The sequence below is a fragment of the Perna viridis genome, chromosome 7, assembly GCF_037379345.1.
Source record: "Perna viridis isolate PV_CMFRI_1.1 ecotype Kerala chromosome 7, ASM3737934v1, whole genome shotgun sequence".
In the NCBI taxonomy this organism is placed as follows: domain Eukaryota; kingdom Metazoa; phylum Mollusca; class Bivalvia; order Mytilida; family Mytilidae; genus Perna; species Perna viridis.
The window spans coordinates 22,890,408-22,914,641 of NC_142451.1; the positions used below are offsets into that span (position 1 = coordinate 22,890,408).

General features: G+C 33.4%; 1 protein-coding gene across 7 annotated transcripts; it reads left to right on the forward strand.

The window, feature by feature from the left end:
- Positions 1-9,025: 9,025 nt before the first annotated feature.
- Positions 9,026-16,594, forward strand: LOC148611845 (uncharacterized). 7 transcript variants are annotated; one of them, XM_088592782.1, is made up of 6 exons: positions 9,026-9,097; positions 9,202-9,333; positions 11,150-11,982; positions 12,846-12,957; positions 13,886-14,071; positions 15,188-16,594. In XM_088592782.1, exons 5-6 carry the CDS (start codon positions 14,053-14,055, stop codon positions 15,952-15,954), a joined length of 786 nt encoding a protein of 261 aa, XP_088448908.1. In that variant the 5' UTR covers positions 9,026-9,097; positions 9,202-9,333; positions 11,150-11,982; positions 12,846-12,957; positions 13,886-14,052; the 3' UTR covers positions 15,955-16,594. The 7 variants fall into 7 exon arrangements, with proteins under 7 accessions (XP_088448908.1, XP_088448904.1, XP_088448907.1 ...); XM_088592778.1 differs by lacking the exon at positions 13,886-14,071 and having other exon boundaries at positions 9,035-9,097; positions 11,150-11,242; positions 11,931-11,982; XM_088592781.1 differs by lacking the exon at positions 13,886-14,071 and having other exon boundaries at positions 9,035-9,097; positions 11,150-11,198; positions 11,931-11,982.
- The last annotated feature ends 7,640 nt before the right edge of the window (positions 16,595-24,234 follow it).

Consider the following 24,234-nt stretch of genomic DNA (forward strand, 5'->3'; position numbering starts at 1 on the left):
CACGATCGTTGCTTTTTTAACTCTCCTAGGCCTGGTCAAAGGCCATGTGAGCTTTTGCCATCACTTGGCGTCCATTGTCGTCGTCGTCCGTTTTCGTTAACATTTATTCAAAACTCTTCTCTGACACTACTTGACCAATTAGAACCACACATGGTATGAATGTTTCCTTGGGTATCCTGCATACAACTGATTTCGGTATTTATGATCCGTTGAAAAAACATGGCCGCTGTTAATAAAAATATAACATAGGGATCAGTCAGATGTTTTTCGCATATATCTCAAAAATCGTTTGGTTCAGCAAAATTTTCACATGGTTATAGTGTTCAAAATAATAAGATCTATCTGTAGTCAATTTTTCATTATAATCTGTTAAGCCCTTTTCGATATTTTTGACTTTTTTTAATGTTATTTCTTTCAAAAATCTTCTCTGCCATTACTTGACCAATTTGAACCAAATTTGGTATGAATGTTCCTTGGAGTATCTTGCATAAAACTGATATAGGGATTTTGATCCGTTGAAAAACATGGCTACTGTTACTAAAGATAGAACAAAGGGGTCAAACAGTAGTTTTTTGCTGAAATGATTTTATTTTATGTCTGATGTCTAATGCATATATAGGTATCCATTATTTTTCCTGCAATTGATCCGGAATTTTGATGACATCTTTGTGCGTCTTTTGTCGCGTCACCACTCGCTTATTACGAGATAGTCTTGCTAAATGCTGTTAATATCGCAAATGTCGAGTTATTAGAGAATATAGCGAATTCAATGCACAATTTAGGCGATAAGGAAACTGTAGAAATGTTTAGTGTGCAAAATATGAACCCGGATGATCTTATTTGTTGTTCCATTGGTAAAAACTGTGGAACACTACCCGTATGTACATGTTTTTCCCCAAATACTATTTGCCTATTTATTATTATTACGTGTTTTGGTTGGGTGAACAGTTGTTACGGGTATACATTATGTATCGGATTTATTTCAGTATGGTTTTTTTCATTTTGGTGCAGTCCACCTAACGCATACTCTATATCTTGTCTTCTTGTCTTCTTCATATTAAATATTGTAAAATTGCAATTTTGTCCCTTCATTTTGCTGTGTTAACGCTGCCGCTACTCTCTAGTTTATTGGTTAACATTTTTAGAGCTTCCTAAGTTTGACAACTTGTCAGCGTACTGCTCAAATAGACACGATAGATCTTCGAATAATGCTTCAACACCTAGATCTTTACCATAGGGTAGGCCCTTGTATGTACAGTTGTATAGTTTCCTGGGTTCCGCTGGTAATTACACAATGTATCACATCCAAAATGATCACCAAACAAATGAGGCAAAATCAAAAGAATTTTCAGCTATTTTCAAACCTTCTGGATTATTTGAATTTTGGGTTATTGCATTGTTAATTTTTTGGTCAAGTAATTGATGGTAATGGTAAATAAAGAACCTTTAAACTTTTCGTGTAAATGATACAAGTCACCGACAATATTCTTATGGTTGTAAATTTTGTCACCTTTCTTTTTTAGTTCATAGTTAAGATTATGCTTTAATATTGAAATTGTCGTCGAATCTTTTTCCAAATCTCCAATTCTACAACTCTTCTTCTATTGTCTCCTTCCAATTTGTCATTATTACTTTCGTTGATCAATCTGCTTCGTCCTATTCGTTAAGATGTTTGTATTCTGTATCGATCTCAAGAATTAAATCCGAATTCGACTGTTTTTAGAGTTCGTTTTATTGTTGTATTTCCCACTACTGTCCAAGGTAAAGGGAGAGTTGGGCGCTCACAAGCATGTTTAACTCCGCAACATACGGTATGTGCCTGTCCCAAGCCAGGAACATGTAGTCCAGTGGTTGTTGTTGTTTTTGTTATGTAAAATGTTATCCGTAAGAGTTTTGTCCATAGTTTATGTTGATTTTCGTCTTTTATGAATATTTATGAAATTTATTTTGGAGCCTTTTACAGCTTGCTTTATGGTATGGGAGTTGCCCATCATTGAAGACCGTGTCCTGTAGAAGATTAATTGTTCGTTGCTTAGCATTTGGTAGATGACTATCTCATTGGCAATCATACTACGTCCTTTTTTGATTTTTGAACCATAAAGAGCTAAAGATAAATTCCTGAGATGTATATGTGATATCTACCATCTCCAAATACCTCTCTAGCATAGCAACACATGAAGTATCCAACTCTGCCCCAGAAATAACATCTCTACCGTCATGATAAACATCGGTCTGGCTTTCTTTTTTATCAATATTATATGAGAATTGTTAAAATGAATAATTGACCCTTTTAAACTAACAAATTCATAGAAACGTAAGAAACCAGCATAGCTAATTAGGCACATAGTGGCTATACACAAATCCATTAAATTGTTCGTATTTGAACCATATTTTGATATAATATTTCGTATGATTGGCGTGATAATTGTGTGCCCAATGATCTATCTATATACCTTCACATACTGAATGTATCATATATGAGTTACATGGATCCGAAAAACCGGTCAGTAAATAAGCCCAACGAGTAGCGTAAATCGCTTCATCAATTTATCCCAATTATTTAACTTCGACAAGTGTATTAAAGGGAAAGACTACCTTTGCATTTAGTTAGGCTCTTATGATAAATCATACCCACGTAAACAAAAATAAATAACCTTTAATGCAAAATTTTCTTTTATCAAATGCTCAATGCTATGCAAAGTTCAAAATCTTTAAAATGAATGTGGATAGCCATCTTGCAGAACTCTTCTATCTGAAGGAAGATCATTTGCAAATTTCCGATTGGCTCTTGACGTCACCAAGTCGGTTTGGTACTGATACAAGTACTGCAAGTGATATGTAAACAAAGAATATTCCGGAAATATTTCTACAAACCTGTTTATCTAATCACCAAAACATGTCGTCTTGTCAAGCTTATGACCGCACGAATGATAAAAGAGAAATATTCAAATATCCTAATTATAAATCGGTATTAATTAGTTAAGGAAAGGAAATTATTTTGTTTCAATTTAATTTTCATGAACATGTAACAGTGGTTTCGATATTTATGATTTGCACAATAACATAATCTCCTTTAAGTATAGTGCGAAATGCAATTGACCAGCTGTTAGCGAAGATAACGAATGTAAATTACACTACTTTCACCAGAAATTAAATGCATATTTTCACTTCCTCTGTGTGTTCGGCGCCTTTGAGGACAACATCATCTCAGGTTATTATGAGGCCAGGTCATCAAGTATGGAATCACCATTTATAACTCTGGGCATTAAAGCCCAGTGTCCAACAGAAAATATACCTGAGCAATCATTTAATTCTCCAATAGACTGACTACTTCAACTTGATGTTTGATGTACTATCGTAGGTTCCTGCTTTGTTGAAGGGGTAGTTCTTTTTCCATTAGCTAGGCTCCTTCCATAAGAGGCAAAACGGCTGCACAAAAGGGCTGACGGGGCTACATTTGATCATAAGTATGATTACCGACCGACTCAGTTGGGTAGTGTCTGTAGACATTTTATACGGAACAAGGCGATTCTTTGTTTTCATGGTTTCCATAGCACGAGATTCTGCTTGACGGACCTCTTTCTTATTTTTCACTGTCTGATGCTACATGATTAGATTTGTATTCCCTGCATCTGCTGCAGATGAATCAGCAAGGCGAATCATTCACCTATTCAATCAGATCAGATCTAGCAATATCTTTGCACTAAGGGTATCATTTGGAGACTAACAGACAATCTCATATAGCTTATTCAAGCCAGATAGAATATTTGATGCATAACATATAGTTTTTTTAAGAGTAGATTAGAGTTTAAGGATGTATAATAAATCTATGGTATATTTACAATTCATATTGATTCCATTTGTTCTTTTTATTTATATTCTATTTCGTTTTTATTCCTTTTGTTTCCAGTAATTTCGTTTCATTACACTTTTTGTCGGTTCTTTTTTTTTTTTTTTCGTTATCATTTCGCAAATTTATGTACTAAAGAACTGAAGGTAGTTACGTCATTTTCGTTTACATCTTGTCGCCATACTGACGACTGTTTTGGCAATCGTTATCTTGGAAAAAGCTTTGATTCAATTGGTAAATGTATTTAATCATCGAAGCTAACGAATATTTTCCGAGACTGGTTTGGTTCTCAGTCGCATTTATAGCAAACTATAACTGCCATAACTGAAGGTATAAGTCGCCTTGAAACCGGACATTTGTGTCTTTTTGCATGGCCTTAATTATAGATGTAACAGAACCTAGATGATAAAAGAACCATTAACGCCCCTTCGCGAGCGTATTAAATAAAAACAAACTTAAATGAATATAAAGATAATATAAGCAGATTCTCCGCACTTGCGCATCGTCTATACTTCCTTGTCAACATAGTTTTGTCACTTCGGTCAGAATAGTCTCTTAACCATACATAGTTCTGGTCTTACATTCTACATTTATAGGATGTCGCTGACGCTCCGTTCATAGTTTATAGTAACAAAAGTAATTGAGCAACTGGGACACTAAAAAACTAAAAACTGGAAGCATGGACCAGGTGCACCCGCCGAGTTGCTCATAAAAAGTCAAGTCAAGAGCAGACGAAAAAGAAAAGGAAAACTATGACACGTTGAACAAATCAGTTTTCATGGTGCAGATGGATGCACCGTAACCATCCACGAGTTGATAATGACGACCACTAAACTTCTCCAGTCATGACTTCAATCATGTAGCAACAATATCCTATTCTAGAAGCCTAATTGTAAGAAGTCTATTGCGATACAAAAATTCAGCATAAGTACGGCAAGTTCTAGCAAAACGTATTTTAATATGCAAACTCCATACGCAGGTGCTGAAAGATCAGCATTGGATTTAATACGTTATGCAGACAAAACAATCTTGTTTTGAGCATTGTCTGCTGGTACGACTTCATATTTGTTATGTATAGTAGACGATGTTTTTGCTACATCGGGGTCTTTGATAACTGATAAAGCATTGACACTAATTGACCTACTTAAAACTTTCATACGTCTCAAAATTAAAGACGTTACAGCCTTTATTCATTCTGACATAAAATCAATGTCTTCGTTTTATCCATTTTCTTGCCTAGTCCTTCTTGGTACCATAAGAATTTTAAAGTTATAATTCCAAATTATAGAGCGTAGTTCACGGTACTTAGACCTTAAGGAAGAACCTTACGGGGAGATTCGTTTCCGGTGAAGTTTAAATCTCGTGTAATGACGTGACCGGAAGGACGATATTTGAATGGAGAATGTTTACAAGACCAGTCAGATGGTTTAGTCTTGAAATCCTCGATATCGAAGTCCTGCAATAGACTTTTTGAATTGAAAATTTTGGATGCAGTAGGTGAAGTATATGCATAAGAAATAGCCGGTATTGATTTGTCTTTGAAATACGAGGACATTTTGTTCGTGACGATTTGTGATGGAGGATGTCAAATTAATTGCATCTATACCTTTATTTATAAACAGTAGTGGAAGAAATGGTCGTTTTTCATCGTCCTTACCTTTAACACAAACTGGTTTAAAGAGCTGTGGAAACCAATACCCAAAATATGGCCATAAGTCTATAAATTCATAAGGTAGGTTCAGGAACAGGAGTGTCAAAATTGTTATGTAAAGGTTGGTAGTAGATGAGAGGTGTAGAATAGAGTTTCGTTCGGTTCGAATGTGATGAAGTCTAAGAGGTTGTTGTATGAAAGGAACAAAACCATCCATGGAGACCTCATATACCAGTAAAGTATTGCAGTACTTAGTCTGCATAACCGATATTCCTGTCTTTCCCGACGATAGCTTTCACTTAGGACAAGACTGTTCGTTGGATGGGATAATTTTTTCAACAATTCGAACTTTTATAGAGGGGATTGAATGATCCTGTTGATTAAAATGTTGATAAACTTTAAGGAATTTAGTGATATTTATTCCCGCACATTCGATTGTCTAATCGATCTTGTGTTTTACCAACATATACCAGACCGCATAAGTTGCATTCTAATCCGTAGATTAAGGTTTTTACTCAACTATATGAATTTACGCATTGTTTTAAAGGGTGTAAATGAATGTTTCTATTTATGATATTTTATGATAATTGAACAATGCCATAGCGCATGCAAAAGGAAGCATTGTCCAGTCATTGTTTATGGCGATTTTGAAGAAATTTGATATCCAAATTCTTTACGCTATCCAAATTAATAATATGCAGTTCAATGGATTATATTTTTTCCACAAAATAAATCTGGAAACGGGAGGCGACTTCTACACTTCATCGACCACGAGGTAACGGTGCCTTTTTGACTTTACTGTGTTTGTTTTTCTTTTTCTTTCTATTATTATTTCAATTCTTCTGTCAAAAAAAATCTTGAAAGTGTCTCCTTTTCCTCAAAAGTAGTTGATCCGATTGAGAAGTTCTTCACGTTACTTCAGTTGATGATATTTCTCTCAAAAAATAGATCCGGTAACGGAGGGCGACTTGTAAATATTTCGTGGAAACGTAAATTTTAACTATTATATTTTTTTTTCCAATAATTTTTGTCCGGAGTTTTTAGAGGCAATTAATTGAAACTCGGTATAGAGGTAGATGGTATTGGGAAGAGGTGAATCGGAACTTTGGAAAAAAATGGCTGCCGTTTTCATGGAATTGCGAAAGGTTATGATCTCAGATATTGCAATATCTCGGAAACTTATTTGGCTAAAAACTTTCAAAAGTGGTCTGTCAATATAGTTGAATGGGAATAATTGCACAGTAATAAAATTTGGAACATAAACTGTTGCCGAGGGCGACATTTGCTATTGCTATTATTATAATTTTTCTTCAAATGATTTTTGTCCAAAGTTTTTACAGAGCATCACTGGAGGTAATGGACTGAAACTTGGTATGGAGGTAGATAGTGTTAAGAATAGGCGAATCATAACTTTCGATGGAAACTATTGTTTGCTTGCAATTGCATCTCTGGTCTTTATTTCCATTTCTTGTATGGTACTAAAGTTTTCCCTATAAACTGTGTTTACATACACATAACGGGACAATATATCAACGATACGAAGCGTTGATCAAGGCTTTTGTAGATCGATCATGTTATTTTCACCTTTTCTCAAAAAATGACGATGCAATGACAATTTTATTTCTCAAATCGCGAGGATCGTACTGTGTTTCAAAAATAAACGAAATTTTAAGCTATTTGATCTCTTGTTAAAATGAAAGCCAAAATAGTTCAAAGATTTAACATAATTTCCATTAAGTAAGTTTGAACTTTGGCCCTTATTAAAACCTTATCATAGAATTAGCAAAATTTTGTTTACGACCGACATTTTCGAAAAAAGCTCTATTTGTTAACTTTGATTGATATATGATATAGGTGTATATTATGTGGTCGCTTTAGAATTGAACATTTACATTGAATGCCAGTGTGTCAATTTGACACACTCGGAGAAAATCGTAACGAACCCGACCTCTTCTTGGATACGCACCAATCGTTGAATCTGTACTGAAAAAGATATGATAAGATATAAAATAAAAAACAAACAAAAACAACAACAAACAAAAAAAAACGTTCTCGATTCGACCTTTTCCAAGACCTGTTTGTAGATACTGGCCAGAACCTAAAGTTTTGATTTGTACTAACTGTACATTCGGAATAACTTCATCTTTGTCATCTTTCATGACCTGCATATAGTTATAAGGAACAGTAATGTTACAGAAACAATGTTAATCTATCTCAAATTACATGCATACAAAAATTGTAAATTAATGTACATTGATAACCATAGATATAAAAGCGTATGACAAGCCAAAGTGGACAAAAATCAATATCTTATATCAAAAAATAATTTTTAATATTACAAAATCATTCTCTTAAAATTAGAACATTCATTCATTAATATCTGTATTTCCTCATTTCACAATTATAACAACTGATAAGTATGATACAAAGTAAGACGTTATGTTAGGGAAAAGAAAAACATACATTACTCTTATGCATCTGAGTAAACAAAAAAAATGGCTGAATATGAACATCTGTGTACAAAGCTGAAAAAATGTTTTACAATATGGCTACCGTAATTGATGATATATCACAAGTGACGATGTAGCGCTCGTCCATATTCTACTACACATTTCACAACATGGATCTGACATAGTTTAATGATAGCAAACAGTCTTCATGGTCAACAAAAATCATCTTTTGTACACGACCGAGTAGGATTTGGTAACCGGTTTCATCATCGTATTTGAACAGTTCACAATACAATTGCAAATCAAAGTTTTCAATTACTAAATGCCAGAGTAGCTCTCGACGATTAATTGTGATATAAAAGATTTTCGCACAAATAGTATTAACGTAAAGTTTTCATGACATCTGGAATAAATACGTACTATTTCTCTGTTAAATAAATACGTAAAAAGTCTCAGTAGATATATTCTCTTTGTTAAAATTCTAACATTAAGGCGACACAGTTTTTGTAGAAAAAAAACAATTATCTTTCTCCGATGTAACTCGTAATTGGTTGTAAACTTTTTTTGAAATCGAGAAACTTTACTTGATATTAGATAATATTTTTAATATTAGATATTCATAAAATATTATACATTTTGTAATATTACTAATGGAATTGTTACATTAAAAATTCATTTGGCAATATTGCAAAATTGGTCACATTTTTGATATTACAAAATGATTTTCCAATATAAAAATTTCGTAATTGAATAAAACAAATCCATTTTTCAATATTAGAAAATCAAATCAATTGCTTATATTAAAAAATCCTTTTAACATTAGAAATCCCATTAAAAACACTTTATAATATTAGAAATCCCATTAAAAACACTTTTAACATTAGAAATCCCATTAAAAACACTTTATAATATTAGAAAACACCTATTTTTGTCCAGTTTGACTTGCCATATAACAAGGTGTTTAGTTGCATCTAGTTTAAATATATGTGGCTGAGAATTTAGCGGCCGTTCGTGTCACGTGGGAATGGTAGCGTAATTACGACATGACCGGCCGCTCATACTTATGTCGATACAGTATGTTATAAATAGATATCTAGGTCTAGGGAAGTAATAAGCAGCTCAGCAGTCTACTGGTTCAATGAACAGGTAAATATATACACATAACTCGTGTAATGTAGGCGTTGATCTTTTTATATATCAGGAGATTTATAATTACGCATTCATATCTCGTTTAATTCTCTTTCCTAAAGGATGAAGCAGTTGTAAGCAAGATTATTTTGCTGAACAGACGAAATATGGTGTACACGTTTCCATTGCATTCATAAGTTAATCTCAGCCCTCAGAGGACTTGTGTAGAGTACCGTGACGGCGAGGTTAAAGCGGTATGTAATAGACCTTTTCCATATTCCTGACTTTGTTTTTTCTTTAATTTTGAGCAAAGGAAAGTAACTCGTCAACCCAACAGACTGGTTTACTGTCAGATTGGATCAATGGACAGCAGTATACTTCAAATTCAAATATTTGATTTATTATAGCGGTATAGGTACTTAGATACTTTTTAATGATTTATTTCAACTCATTTAAATTCTTACCGAAAGGTAGATACTAAGATGCAGTTTCAAAGTAAAATTTTTATTGTTCTTCCTTTCCCCAATGAGACCGCAAACCAGGTTTTCGTGTGTTGGTGTGTTACGTCACTTGCTAAAATGGTTTGCATTCCATCAATATGAATCACGATTATTGAAAGACAGAAATTGAAGTTTTTGATCGAGCGAAAACAGTTCTGTCGATGTTCTTATATCAAATTTATATAAAATACGTATACATGTAACTTGCCGGAAAATGTCAAATATATGTGTATCAGAAACAGGTCATATCGCCATGATTTCCAGATTGAGTACAAATGAATTTAATATTTTCTGGCATGTACGTGTATTGCATATTGTATAGTGAAAAATCTCAAATATATCAAGGAAAAGAAAATTAATCGTATAATTGCATATTTGGTAGTGATATGGACATTTTTATCCCATTTATACAGCTAAATGTGCCACATATGATACTCATATGTAGCTCCATTCATATGATAATAATTTGTAATCATATGTTAATCATCAGATATTCAACATGTGATAGTCATACGTTAATTTTGGTTTGAAAACATATGATAATCATGCGGTAATCATATGTAAATTGAAATAAATGATAATTTGGTGGTCGATTCATATGATAATTATATAATGCAAACCATATGATTGTCATTGGTGGCACATTTAATTGCCTGAGTATAATACGGAAAGTTGGAAATTGATATCAGCCACAATAACTGGTTATTAGCCCGATATTATGAACAGCTGTCAATTATGATGTCCATCTACCTTTGAATTTACCATCCACCATCATAATTGACAGCTATTCAAAATTAAAAGCGGGTGTCTAATAGAATCACAAAGGTGCTTTGTGGTAGTTAAGTAGGACACATTGTATAATGTTGGGCGGATTTCTACCTAGAGAGGTATTTGAATTACTCATTAGCCTAGCTAGATTTGTATTGAAATTGGAACAAATCTATTTCAACTAGTGTAAACTGTCAATCAGACATTACATTTGTCTATCAATTAACTAACTGGATGTTTCTTTTTTTTTGTTAACGTTCTAAATATGATCATATAATTATAATTTGACAATGACTTCAACTTATTGTTTTTATATATTTAGCTACTGACAACTATATATCTCAATTTTCTTTTTAAAAAAAATGTCAAAGCGACAGACTTTTGATTTGATAAATAACAAATGGAACGAAAAATATCTCTGGAACTGAAAATGAGATACTGTAAGAAAAGAATATCACTGACACTGCAATGAAAAGAAAATGTTCGTTCATGAACCAGTACCTAACATATTTTGTGAATAAAATGTCATTTTTTGGTTAATGCAAATAAGTGACTAATACTGCTCAGTCAGAATATTAAAAATGATAAAACCTCCACTCTGTGTACATTGCTTTTTGCTCTTCAATAACGTAAGGATCGAGTAAAGATGTTCATACAATTTTCATAGCTGGCTGCTGATGATCCTTAATTGAGTCATCTGATGTAATTCTCAATAAACAAATCTGAAGGAATTTATTCGATATTCAAAATAATTAAACGTTGAAATATATATTTTTGTCAGTAATTCTACTTTTTTGTTTAGACAAAATAAATTTTGATTGAAATCATGGAAATATGCTGATATCAAAAAGGTAAACCGAAAAAGGATTCAACCACCTTGGACACCTATCGACAGGTGACTATGTTTTCAGATTGAAAGTTTGAACGTTTGTCAATATTCCAGTTAACTGCCTAAACCAAAAGCACATTTTTTTGTCCCCTAAGCTCGTTTCATTTAATTTTAAAATTTTAAGAACTAATTCTAACTAATTGATTATATGACATAGCTTGGTATAAAGTTGTTTTGTGCGAATAAAGAATAAATGTAAATTGGCATTGCGTTTAGTACTAAACACAACTTTATATCAGGGTCATGTGATAGTTTTATAATCATGATTAATTGAAACATCACATTATGAAGACTACTAGTATGTTTATATTTGTAGTACAATTAAAAGAGTAATTAAGGGACGAAGATTCAAGCAGAAATAAAAAGAATCTACTCTAATGATAAAGACTAAACAGCGAAAAAAAAAACACAAACAATAAAGGACATAAAATAACCAGAATAACACGTACAAAAAAAGGAAATGAGTAACCCGAACTTCACTAAAACCTGGGAGTATTGACCACGTACTCCGGTAGATAAACGTCTTCAGCTTTTCTAGAAACACCCGTCGAGTTGCTGAACAATTGTCACGTCCGGGATAGACGAATGAGAAAAGGAAAATTATATAGACACAATGAACGGTTCACGAGTTAATGACGACCATAAAACGTTTGTAGTGATAACATTAATCCTGTCGTATTATTTACTGTTCCAGAAGTCCAGAAGCCTACGTTTAAAATGTCTAGTTAAAATCGACAATATCAAAGGTAATTTGTTATTTCATTATTTCGTTCTATCACTTACTGATTGTCCAAATTATTTTTATATGTATACTTTTTAAAATTTTTTGTTATTAATTGCAAAGTTGCAAATTGAACGAAAAACAACAAGCCTGTATAAAAATACGATGACGAGATCCATTGCATGATACAATAATTCCGTTTTCATAGTTTTCTCAAAGCATTATCTTGTTTTGTATCCTGTGAAACTTGTTTTTGTAATACATTATATTATATATTAAGATTAAAGTATACTTTTTGTATATACATTATAAGTGTTTGTTTAAACACTTCATCGTTTACCCTATATAGCACCTCCAGACCTTTATAGCATACCCTAATAATTTCACTGAATGCACTATAATTTCAAGGGCAGATAACTCCCAACCTGATCTTCTAAAATTCTATTGATTATTTTTAGTATTTCCTGTGATGCAGAGATGTACTTTAAAATAGAGAACGCCCATCCTTGAGTGAAATTATTATATTGTCAGATCAACGGGGTTTCACCATGCATGTTTCTGAATTTTCCCATTTTGCCAGATTCTTACAAAAATTACACACAATACCTTGACATCACCACAAGTTAACAACATATTAGTACTTCAGAGGTGATCCAAAGACTTTGGAAAATGAGGATTTCAGGAAAACAATCGGAGTTACAGGCTGTTATTTGCTGATTATTTGCCATAAATTGCACGAAACAAAGAAAAGGACATACAAAATAGGGAGAGATTCAAACCCCAGACCCCCTCATGAAGCTGTCACTGCATTTACTTTTATACTTCAATTAAGTTGAAATATTACATGTATTTCTTGGTCATATTTGTAATGTCACTAATTTTTTTCAGTTTCAGTTTTCATACTTGATAGAAATGACAAGATTTATTATCAATAAAAGGGATGGGTTCAACTTTGAAGCGACATGCCTCGGCTGGGACATCAAATTTGACGATAGAAAAGGTAAAAAAGTATTCGTACGGGATAAACTTACTATCACTTTCTATTAGGGAAGATGGGGAACCAGGAATTCATGGGCTTCAGGTATTTGAACAGGGAGGATTTGGAAGTCTGTATTTACGTATTCATATAAATTGCAGAAGCAGTCTTTAAAAATAATGTATTTCAAAAACTCACCAAAATCACTTTTATTCCGCATTCAGAAACAGTAACGGACTATATATGTTGTATAATGACATCACCCTAGGCCTGACTTCTTGTGTTGTTAGTGTCCAATAACTTTCGCTTTATACTGCACTGAAACGTTTAACATGACTTTTATAATTCAATTGTCCCTTTGTTTTAGGGATAGCTTTTGGAGTTAAAGGGACATGATATTGGCCACGTCCATAAAAAGCAACTTTAATATCATTTGGTCCAATGTCGATTTTTTTATTGGATTCCTAATGAAAAAAACTATGCTTGCGTTTTTTCAATAAGAGTTCAGACAGCTGTTACATTTTTCGAGATAATAAAAACGCGTTTCTCGAAACGATATTTTGTTTTACAGTATTTGAATTGCGGAATATGGACCGATCGACGTTAATGACGTCATTGTACTAAAGCAAGTTATACAAAATAATTTGGTTTGCTCAAAGAGAACCGACAAATGAAAAAGTTTATTACAAATCGAATTGAATAACAAGAAGCGAAAGGAGGCCATGCCCCTAAAAACCAATCTTTTTATTTTGGTCTGATTAATATTTTTTCATAGGCTTCCTTGTGAAAATCTCTGCCTGTAATTTCCAATTATATTCTATGTATCTTTTTCGGTTTCAAGTTATAAAGGGCCGAAGTGATTTTTGAGTTATTTCTATTGGATTTCTCATGAAAATACTACCCTGCGTTTGTTTTTTTTATCAGAATAACATCTCTTACTGTTTTTTTTTAGTTATAGGGATCGAAGGCAAAGATTCTGAACACCACCCTTAAAGACGATTTTTTTTACATATCAAATTATGTGCTGTATTGTGTCCATAATGAACAGTAGCCAATATGCATAATTGTGTCAACAACGAATATTGTGTCAACATTTGACCCAAGTCCACATAGCTTTAAATGCTGCAGTTGTATCACGGTGAGCCTCATGAATGTTTTTATACATTCGGTTGTTGCACTTTACAGATTGATTTGAAATTGGCACTTTGCAACCCTAACTCAAATTTTATGCGTCTCTTCGCAGGGACGAAAAGTGTTATTTTATGTCTTTGTGTCGTTATATTACTTACTTGTCATTATTCTCTTTTCCGTGGATTTCATTACTTGTATTGTCAGTTTTTTTAGGTGTCTTATTGAAACCCATGTAGAATGTCTGTTTTTTTTCCGGATTTTGATTATTTTTGTTATTGTGTTCCTTATTTTATTCTGGTAAGGAAATGCATCCGTATATTTGATGATTTTCGTGTTATGGGGTCAACTTTGGTACCAATTGTCTTATTTTGATTTTTTTATTGAATTCCTCACAAAAATACCTGCCAGCATACTTTCAATTAGATATCTTTAAAATGACTTATTGTTTTCGAGTTATTAAGGATCACACCCTAAAATATCGACTTTTAACTTTTGATGCGATTTAATTTTTTTTTTAAGATTCCGTAAGAAAATCCCTTCCTGCATTTTTCATCAGATTTCAGATACCTGATTTTTTATCTTTCAAATTTCAAATTTTGTGCATTATAGTGTCCTAACCACTAGTTGTGTCAATAATGAATTGTAAGTCCCTACGCTTAGGTGTCAAAGACTAAAACTTTTTATTTGGATTTAGGTTATACGTTGGTGCATTTGATGCATTCAACATATCGTTCTTGATTTCTAGCCGGTGTTTATAAAACACTTGGTTCTTGCAAATCATAGAAAACGTGAAAGGATTCTATGAAGAATGGAGAATTTCTTTAGTGATTGGGAAATACTATCATGACGGGGATTGGGGGCTGAAAACGAAAGGTTAGGTTATGAGGTAAAAACTAAAAACATAAGTATACCAACCTATCCCTTTATCAATATTCGAGCAGATCAACTCTGAAATAGTATCTGTTGTACTGATCTGACTGCTCTAATTAACCTTCTTCATATGACTTTCGACACGATGTGGGACAGGTAATACGAATGCAAACCATCAAGTACCTTATATCTACTTTCGACAAAAAAGCTTTTTCAGTGAAAAAAATTAAATTCATTAATTTGTTTATTATAGGTGTTTTAACGCCGTGGAACCTGTCTGCATTATTTGACATTGCTGAAATAACAATACTAAAAGAAGAAACACACGATTATGCTCCGAATGTCTTATTCGTCATTCTGAAGCAAATAATGACCATCCAGAAAATTCTTTATAGGTACAGGGACTTTTCAAATGTTAAACTTAAGGTGAAAACAAGTGCAGGAAAACCAGGAAAAACTACGTTCTGTAGAGTCACTCGGGTTTACGATGGAAGGAAAAATGAACTTTTAGCAGAACGCTACACTAAGTTTGTTGGCTTGGATAGAAAAACGAGAAAAACTGTAAGTCATTCTGAAGAATATATCAAAGTCTTCATGGAGTGTCCGGACTTTTCTTCTATACTTCAAAAGCAACCCATTCCACATTTTCATTTTGATGAAAAAAAAATTGAATATAAAACTATTATTCGTTACAGCGACTATGATGCTAATAATCACACAAGTCAATCCGTGTATATCAGGTCATGTATTGATTGTGCATGCGTTGCTTCGACAACACAAAATCTTGTGCATTTCACTGGGGACATTGCCCGCTATCCGGTTGAACACTTCACCATTGAATATATTGGAGAAACTTTCGTTGGCAACGAGATAACAGTCTCATTGTGGCAAACTACGGATAATGTTACTGAACTTATGTTTCTTATTGAGAAAAGTGGTGACAAAAGCAAAGTTGCCTTCACTAAAATATTATTTGGAGACCAACCACTAAATGAAGAGAAACCTTTTTCAAAGATGTAGATATTACGCATCAGATGTGGCAGTGAAAGGATAACTACCGAATTAGTCTTTATCATAGTATCGGAGACTTGATAGTAGAAATTAATATTTTAAAGCGGATCATTCAATAAAAATAAAAGTAAAATAGTTATACTTTATAAAGATCAAGGGCAGTTGCAATTCATACAAAATGTATAAATACTTAATAATACAAAGAAGTCTACAAAGAATCTTTGGTAACGGTAAATAATAATTTGACACAATAATGTAACTATTCTTCCTACTCTGAATACACTTTTGAACTTTTGAGAATACCTTATAAGAAGTTTTATCTGAATGGACCTCAGAAATTGCCAGTAAAATTATAGTTTTATATGGCACAAAAACAAAAATACCTCGGCATCCATTGTTTGTTGGACACAGTTGTTTTCTTCAATTTAAAATGAATTGAAAATAATTGGAAAAGGGAATTAAAATACCGAAAAGGCAGCGAAACATTGTTTTTTCACGAAGAATGCGATTTATTAGTACATGTAGCAATGTCTAACCATTCTATTTCTGATTGCTATATTTTACGTATACATTTTATGTATATTCGTTTATTTAACAACACGTATTTGTATCGAATTAAAACTTCTTCAAAATAAAAGTAACATGGACACACGATCGTTGCTTTTTTAACTCTCCTAGGCCTGGTCAAAGGCCATGTGAGCTTTTGCCATCACTTGGCGTCCATTGTCGTCGTCGTCCGTTTTCGTTAACATTTATTCAAAACTCTTCTCTGACACTACTTGACCAATTAGAACCACACATGGTATGAATGTTTCCTTGGGTATCCTGCATACAACTGATTTCGGTATTTATGATCCGTTGAAAAAACATGGCCGCTGTTAATAAAAATATAACATAGGGATCAGTCAGATGTTTTTCGCATATATCTCAAAAATCGTTTGGTTCAGCAAAATTTTCACATGGTTATAGTGTTCAAAATAATAAGATCTATCTGTAGTCAATTTTTCATTTTAATCTGTTAAGCCCTTTTCGATATTTTTGACTTTTTTTAATGTTATTTCTTTCAAAAATCTTCTCTGCCATTACTTGACCAATTTGAACCAAATTTGGTATGAATGTTCCTTGGAGTATCTTGCATAAAACTGATATAGGGATTTTGATCCGTTGAAAAACATGGCTACTGTTACTAAAGATAGAACAAAGGGGTCAAACAGTAGTTTTTTGCTGAAATGATTTTATTTTATGTCTGATGTCTAATGCATATATAGGTATCCATTATTTTTCCTGCAATTGATCCGGAATTTTGATGACATCTTTGTGCGTCTTTTGTCGCGTCACCACTCGCTTATTACGAGATAGTCTTGCTAAATGCTGTTAATATCGCAAATGTCGAGTTATTAGAGAATATAGCGAATTCAATGCACAATTTAGGCGATAAGGAAACTGTAGAAATGTTTAGTGTGCAAAATATGAACCCGGATGATCTTATTTGTTGTTCCATTGGTAAAAACTGTGGAACACTACCCGTATGTACATGTTTTTCCCCAAATACTATTTGCCTATTTATTATTATTACGTGTTTTGGTTGGGTGAACAGTTGTTACGGGTATACATTATGTATCGGATTTATTTCAGTATGGTTTTTTTTCATTTTGGTGCAGTCCACCTAACGCATACTCTATATCTTGTCTTCTTGTCTTCTTCATATTAAATATTGTAAAATTGCAATTTTGTCCCTTCATTTTGCTGTGTTAACGCTGCCGCTACTCTCTAGTTTATTGGTTAACATTTTTAGAGCTTCCTAAGTTTGACAACTTGTCAGCGTACTGCTCAAATAGACACGATAGATCTTCGAATAATGCTTCAACACCTAGATCTTTACCATAGGGTAGGCCCTTGTATGTACAGTTGTATAGTTTCCTGGGTTCCGCTGGTAATTACACAATGTATCACATCCAAAATGATCACCAAACAAATGAGGCAAAATCAAAAGAATTTTCAGCTATTTTCAAACCTTCTGGATTATTTGAATTTTGGGTTATTGCATTGTTAATTTTTTGGTCAAGTAATTGATGGTAATGGTAAATAAAGAACCTTTAAACTTTTCGTGTAAATGATACAAGTCACCGACAATATTCTTATGGTTGTAAATTTTGTCACCTTTCTTTTTTAGTTCATAGTTAAGATTATGCTTTAATATTGAAATTGTCGTCGAATCTTTTTCCAAATCTCCAATTCTACAACTCTTCTTCTATTGTCTCCTTCCAATTTGTCATTATTACTTTCGTTGATCAATCTGCTTCGTCCTATTCGTTAAGATGTTTGTATTCTGTATCGATCTCAAGAATTAAATCCGAATTCGACTGTTTTTAGAGTTCGTTTTATTGTTGTATTTCCCACTACTGTCCAAGGTAAAGGGAGAGTTGGGCGCTCACAAGCATGTTTAACTCCGCAACATACGGTATGTGCCTGTCCCAAGCCAGGAACATGTAGTCCAGTGGTTGTTGTTGTTTTTGTTATGTAAAATGTTATCCGTAAGAGTTTTGTCCATAGTTTATGTTGATTTTCGTCTTTTATGAATATTTATGAAATTTATTTTGGAGCCTTTTACAGCTTGCTTTATGGTATGGGAGTTGCCCATCATTGAAGACCGTGTCCTGTAGAAGATTAATTGTTCGTTGCTTAGCATTTGGTAGATGACTATCTCATTGGCAATCATACTACGTCCTTTTTTGATTTTTGAACCATAAAGAGCTAAAGATAAATTCCTGAGATGTATATGTGATATCTACCATCTCCAAATACCTCTCTAGCATAGCAACACATGAAGTAGCCAACTCTGCCCCAGAAATAACATCTCTACCGTCATGATAAACATCGGTCTGGCTTTCTTTTTTATCAATATTATATGAGAATTGTTAAAATGAATAATTGACCCTTTTAAACTAACAAATTCATAGAAACGTAAGAAACCAGCATAGCTAATTAGGCACATAGTGGCTATACACAAATCCATTAAATTGTTCGTATTTGAACCATATTTTGATATAATATTTCGTATGATTGGCGTGATAATTGTGTGCCCAATGATCTATCTATATACCTTCACATACTGAATGTATCATATATGAGTTACATGGACCCGAAAAACCGGTCAGTAAATAAGCCCAACGAGTAGCGTAAATCGCTTCATCAATTTATCCCAATTATTTAACTTCGACAAGTGTATTAAAGGGAAAGACTACCTTTGCATTTATTTAGGCTCTTATGATAAATCATACCCACGTAAACAAAAATAAATAACCTTTAATGCAAAATTTTCTTTTATCAAATGCTCAATGCTATGCAAAGTTCAAAATCTTTAAAATGAATGTGGATAGCCATCTTGCAGAACTCTTCTATCTGAAGGAAGATCATTTGCAAATTTCCGATTGGCTCTTGACGTCACCAAGTCGGTTTGGTACTGATACAAGTACTGCAAGTGATATGTAAACAAAGAATATTCCGGAAATATTTCTACAAACCTGTTTATCTAATCACCAAAACATGTCGTCTTGTCAAGCTTATGACCGCACGAATGATAAAAGAGAAATATTCAAATATCCTAATTATAAATCGGTATTAATTAGTTAAGGAAAGGAAATTATTTTGTTTCAATTTAATTTTCATGAACATGTAACAGTGGTTTCGATATTTATGATTTGCACAATAACATAATCTCCTTTAAGTATAGTGCGAAATGCAATTGACCAGCTGTTAGCGAAGATAACGAATGTAAATTACACTACTTTCACCAGAAATTAAATGCATATTTTCACTTCCTCTGTGTGTTCGGCGCCTTTGAGGACAACATCATCTCAGGTTATTATGAGGCCAGGTCATCAAGTATGGAATCACCATTTATAACTCTGGGCATTAAAGCCCAGTGTCCAACAGAAAATATACCTGAGCAATCATTTAATTCTCCAATAGACTGACTACTTCAACTTGATGTTTGATGTACTATCGTAGGTTCCTGCTTTGTTGAAGGGGTAGTTCTTTTTCCATTAGCTAGGCTCCTTCCATAAGAGGCAAAACGGCTGCACAAAAGGGCTGACGGGGCTACATTTGATCATAAGTATGATTACCGACCGACTCAGTTGGGTAGTGTCTGTAGACATTTTATACGGAACAAGGCGATTCTTTGTTTTCATGGTTTCCATAGCACGAGATTCTGCTTGACGGACCTCTTTCTTATTTTTCACTGTCTGATGCTACATGATTAGATTTGTATTCCCTGCATCTGCTGCAGATGAATCAGCAAGGCGAATCATTCACCTATTCAATCAGATCAGATCTAGCAATATCTTTGCACTAAGGGTATCATTTGGAGACTAACAGACAATCTCATATAGCTTATTCAAGCCAGATAGAATATTTGATGCATAACATATAGTTTTTTTAAGAGTAGATTAGAGTTTAAGGATGTATAATAAATCTATGGTATATTTACAATTCATATTGATTCCATTTGTTCTTTTTATTTATATTCTATTTCGTTTTTATTCCTTTTGTTTCCAGTAATTTCGTTTCATTACACTTTTTGTCGGTTCTTTTTTTTTTTTTTTTCGTTATCATTTCGCAAATTTATGTACTAAAGAACTGAAGGTAGTTACGTCATTTTCGTTTACATCTTGTCGCCATACTGACGACTGTTTTGGCAATCGTTATCTTGGAAAAAGCTTTGATTCAATTGGTAAATGTATTTAATCATCGAAGCTAACGAATATTTTCCGAGACTGGTTTGGTTCTCAGTCGCATTTATAGCAAACTATAACTGCCATAACTGAAGGTATAAGTCGCCTTGAAACCGGACATTTGTGTCTTTTTGCATGGCCTTAATTATAGATGTAACAGAACCTAGATGATAAAAGAACCATTAACGCCCCTTCGCGAGCGTATTAAATAAAAACAAACTTAAATGAATATAAAGATAATATAAGCAGATTCTCCGCACTTGCGCATCGTCTATACTTCCTTGTCAACATAGTTTTGTCACTTCGGTCAGAATAGTCTCTTAACCATACATAGTTCTGGTCTTACATTCTACATTTATAGGATGTCGCTGACGCTCCGTTCATAGTTTATAGTAACAAAAGTAATTGAGCAACTGGGACACTAAAAAACTAAAAACTGGAAGCATGGACCAGGTGCACCCGCCGAGTTGCTCATAAAAAGTCAAGTCAAGAGCAGACGAAAAAGAAAAGGAAAATTATGACACGTTGAACAAATCAGTTTTCATGGTGCAGATGGATGTACCGTAACCATCCACGAGTTGATAATGACGACCACTAAACTTCTCCAGTCATGACTTCAATCATGTAGCAACAATATCCTATTCTAGAAGCCTAATTGTAAGAAGTCTATTGCGATACAAAAATTCAGCATAAGTACGGCAAGTTCTAGCAAAACGTATTTTAATATGCAAACTCCATACGCAGGTGCTGAAAGATCAGCATTGGATTTAATACGTTATGCAGACAAAACAATCTTGTTTTGAGCATTGTCTGCTGGTACGACTTTATATTTGTTATGTATAGTAGACAATGTTTTTGCTACATCGGGGTCTTTGATAACTGATAAAGCATTGACACTAATTGACCTACTTAAAACTTTCATACGTCTCAAAATTAAAGACGTTACAGCCTTTATTCATTCTGACATAAAATTAATGTCTTCGTTTTATCCATTTTCTTGCCTAGTCCTTCTTGGTACCATAAGAATTTTAAAGTTATAATACCAAATTATAGAGCGTAGTTCACGGTACTTATACCTTTAGGAAGAACCTTACGGGGAGATTCGTTTCCGGTGAAGTTTAAATCTCGTGTAATGACGTGACCGGAAGGACGATATTTGAATGGAGAGTGTTTACAAGACCAGTCAGATGGTTTAGTCTTGAAATCCTCGATATCGAAGTCCTGCAATAGACTTTTTGAATTGAAAATTTTGGATGCAGTAGGTGAAGTATATGCATAAGAAATAGCCGGTATTGATTTGTCTTTGAAATACGAGGACATTTTGTTCGTGACGATTTGTGATGGAGGATGTCAAATTAATTGCATCTATACCTTTATTTATAAACAGTAGTGGAAGAAATGGTCGTTTTTCATCGTCCTTACTATTAACACAAACTGGTTTAAAGAGCTGGGGAAACCAATACCCACAATAATGGCCATAAGTCTATGTATTCATGAGGTAGGTTCAGGAACAGGAGTGTCAAAATTGTTATGTAAAGGTTGGTAGTAGATGAGAGGTGTAGAATAGAGTTTCGTTCGGTTCGAATGTGATGAAGTCTAAGAGGTTGTTGTATGAAAGGAACACAACCATCCATGGAGACCTCATATACCAGTAAAGTATTGCAGTACTTAGTCTGCGTAACCGATATTCCTCTCTTTCCCGACGATAGCTTTCACTTAGGACAAGACTGTTCGTTGGATGGGATAATTTTTTCAACAATTCGAACTTTTATAGAGGGGATTGAATGATCCTTTTGATTAAAATGTTGATAAACTTTAAGGAATTTAGTGATATTAATTCCCGCACATTCGATTGTCTAATCGATCTTGTGTTTTACCAACATATACCAGACCGCATAAGTTGCATTCTAATCCGTAGATTAAGGTTTTTACTCAACTATATGAATTTACACATTGTTTTAAAGGGTGTAAATGAATGTTTCTATTTATGATATTTTATGATAATTGAACAATGCCATAGCGCATGCAAAAGGAAGCATTGTCCAGTCATTGTTTATGGCGATTTTGAAGAAATTTGATATCCCAATTCTTTACGCTATCCAAATTAATAATATGCAGTTCAATGGATGATATTTTTCCCACAAAATAAATCTTGTAACGGGAGGCGACTTCTACACTTCATCGACCACGAGGTAACGGTGCCTTTTTTATTTTACTGTGTTTGTTTTTCTTTTTCTTTCTATTATTATTTCAATTCTTCTGTCAAAAAAAAATCTTGAAAGTGTCTCCTTTTCCTCAAAAGTAGTTGATCCGATTGAGAAGTACTTCACGTTACTTCAGTTGATAATATTTCTCTCAAAAAATAGATCCGGTAACGGAGGGCGACTTGTAAATATTTCGTGGAAACGTAAATTTTAACTATTATATTTTTTCTTCCAATAATTTTTGTCCGGAGTTTTTAGAGGTAATTAATTGAAACTCGGTATAGAGGTAGATGGTATTGGGAAGGGGTGAATCGGAACTTTGGAAAAAAATGGCTGCCGTTTTCATGGAATTGCGGAAGGTTATGATCTCAGATATTGCAATATCTCGGAAACCAAGGTGGCTAAAAACTTGAAATTTGGTATGACGGTAGAACTCAATGAGCCTAATGGCTAGAAATTTCAAAAGTGGTCTGTCAATATAGTTGAATGGGAATAATTGCACAGTAATTAAAGTTGGAACATAAACTGTTGCCGAGGGCGACATTTGCTATTGCGTGCAATGGCAATGCTAGTTTTTAATATTTTTTCTTCAAATGATTTTTGTCCAAAGTTTTTAGAGAGCATCACTGGAGGTAATGGATTGAAACTTGGTATGGAGGTAGATAGTGTTAAGAATAGGCAAATCAGAACTTTTGGTGGAAACTATTGTTTGCTTGCAATTGTATTTCTGGTCTTTATTTCCATTTGTTGTATGGTACTAAAGTTTTCCCTATAAACTGTGTACTACATACACATAACGGGACAATATATCAACGATACGAAGCGCTCATCAAGGCTTTTGTAGATCGATCATGTTATTTTCACCTTTTCTCAAAAAATGACGATGCAATGACAATTTTATTTCTCAAATCGCGAGGATCGTACTGTGTTTCAAAAATAAAAGAAATTTTAAGCTATTTGATCTCTTGTTAAAATGAAAGCCAAAATAGTTCAAAGATTTAACATAATTTCCATTAAGTAAGTTTGAACTTTGGCCCTTATTAAAACCTTATCATAGAATTAGCAAAATTTTGTTTACGACCGACATTTTCGAAAAAAGCTCTATTTGTTAACTTTAATTGATATATGATATAGGTGTATATTATGTGGTCGCTTTAGAATTGAACATTTACATTGAAGGCCAGTGTGTCAATTTGACACACTCGGAGAAAATCGTAACGAACCCGACCTCTTCTTGGATACGCACCGATCGTTGAATCTGTACTGAAAAAGATATGATAAGATATAAAATAAAAAACAAACAAAAACAAAAACAAACAAAGAAAAACAACGTTCTCGATTCGACCTTT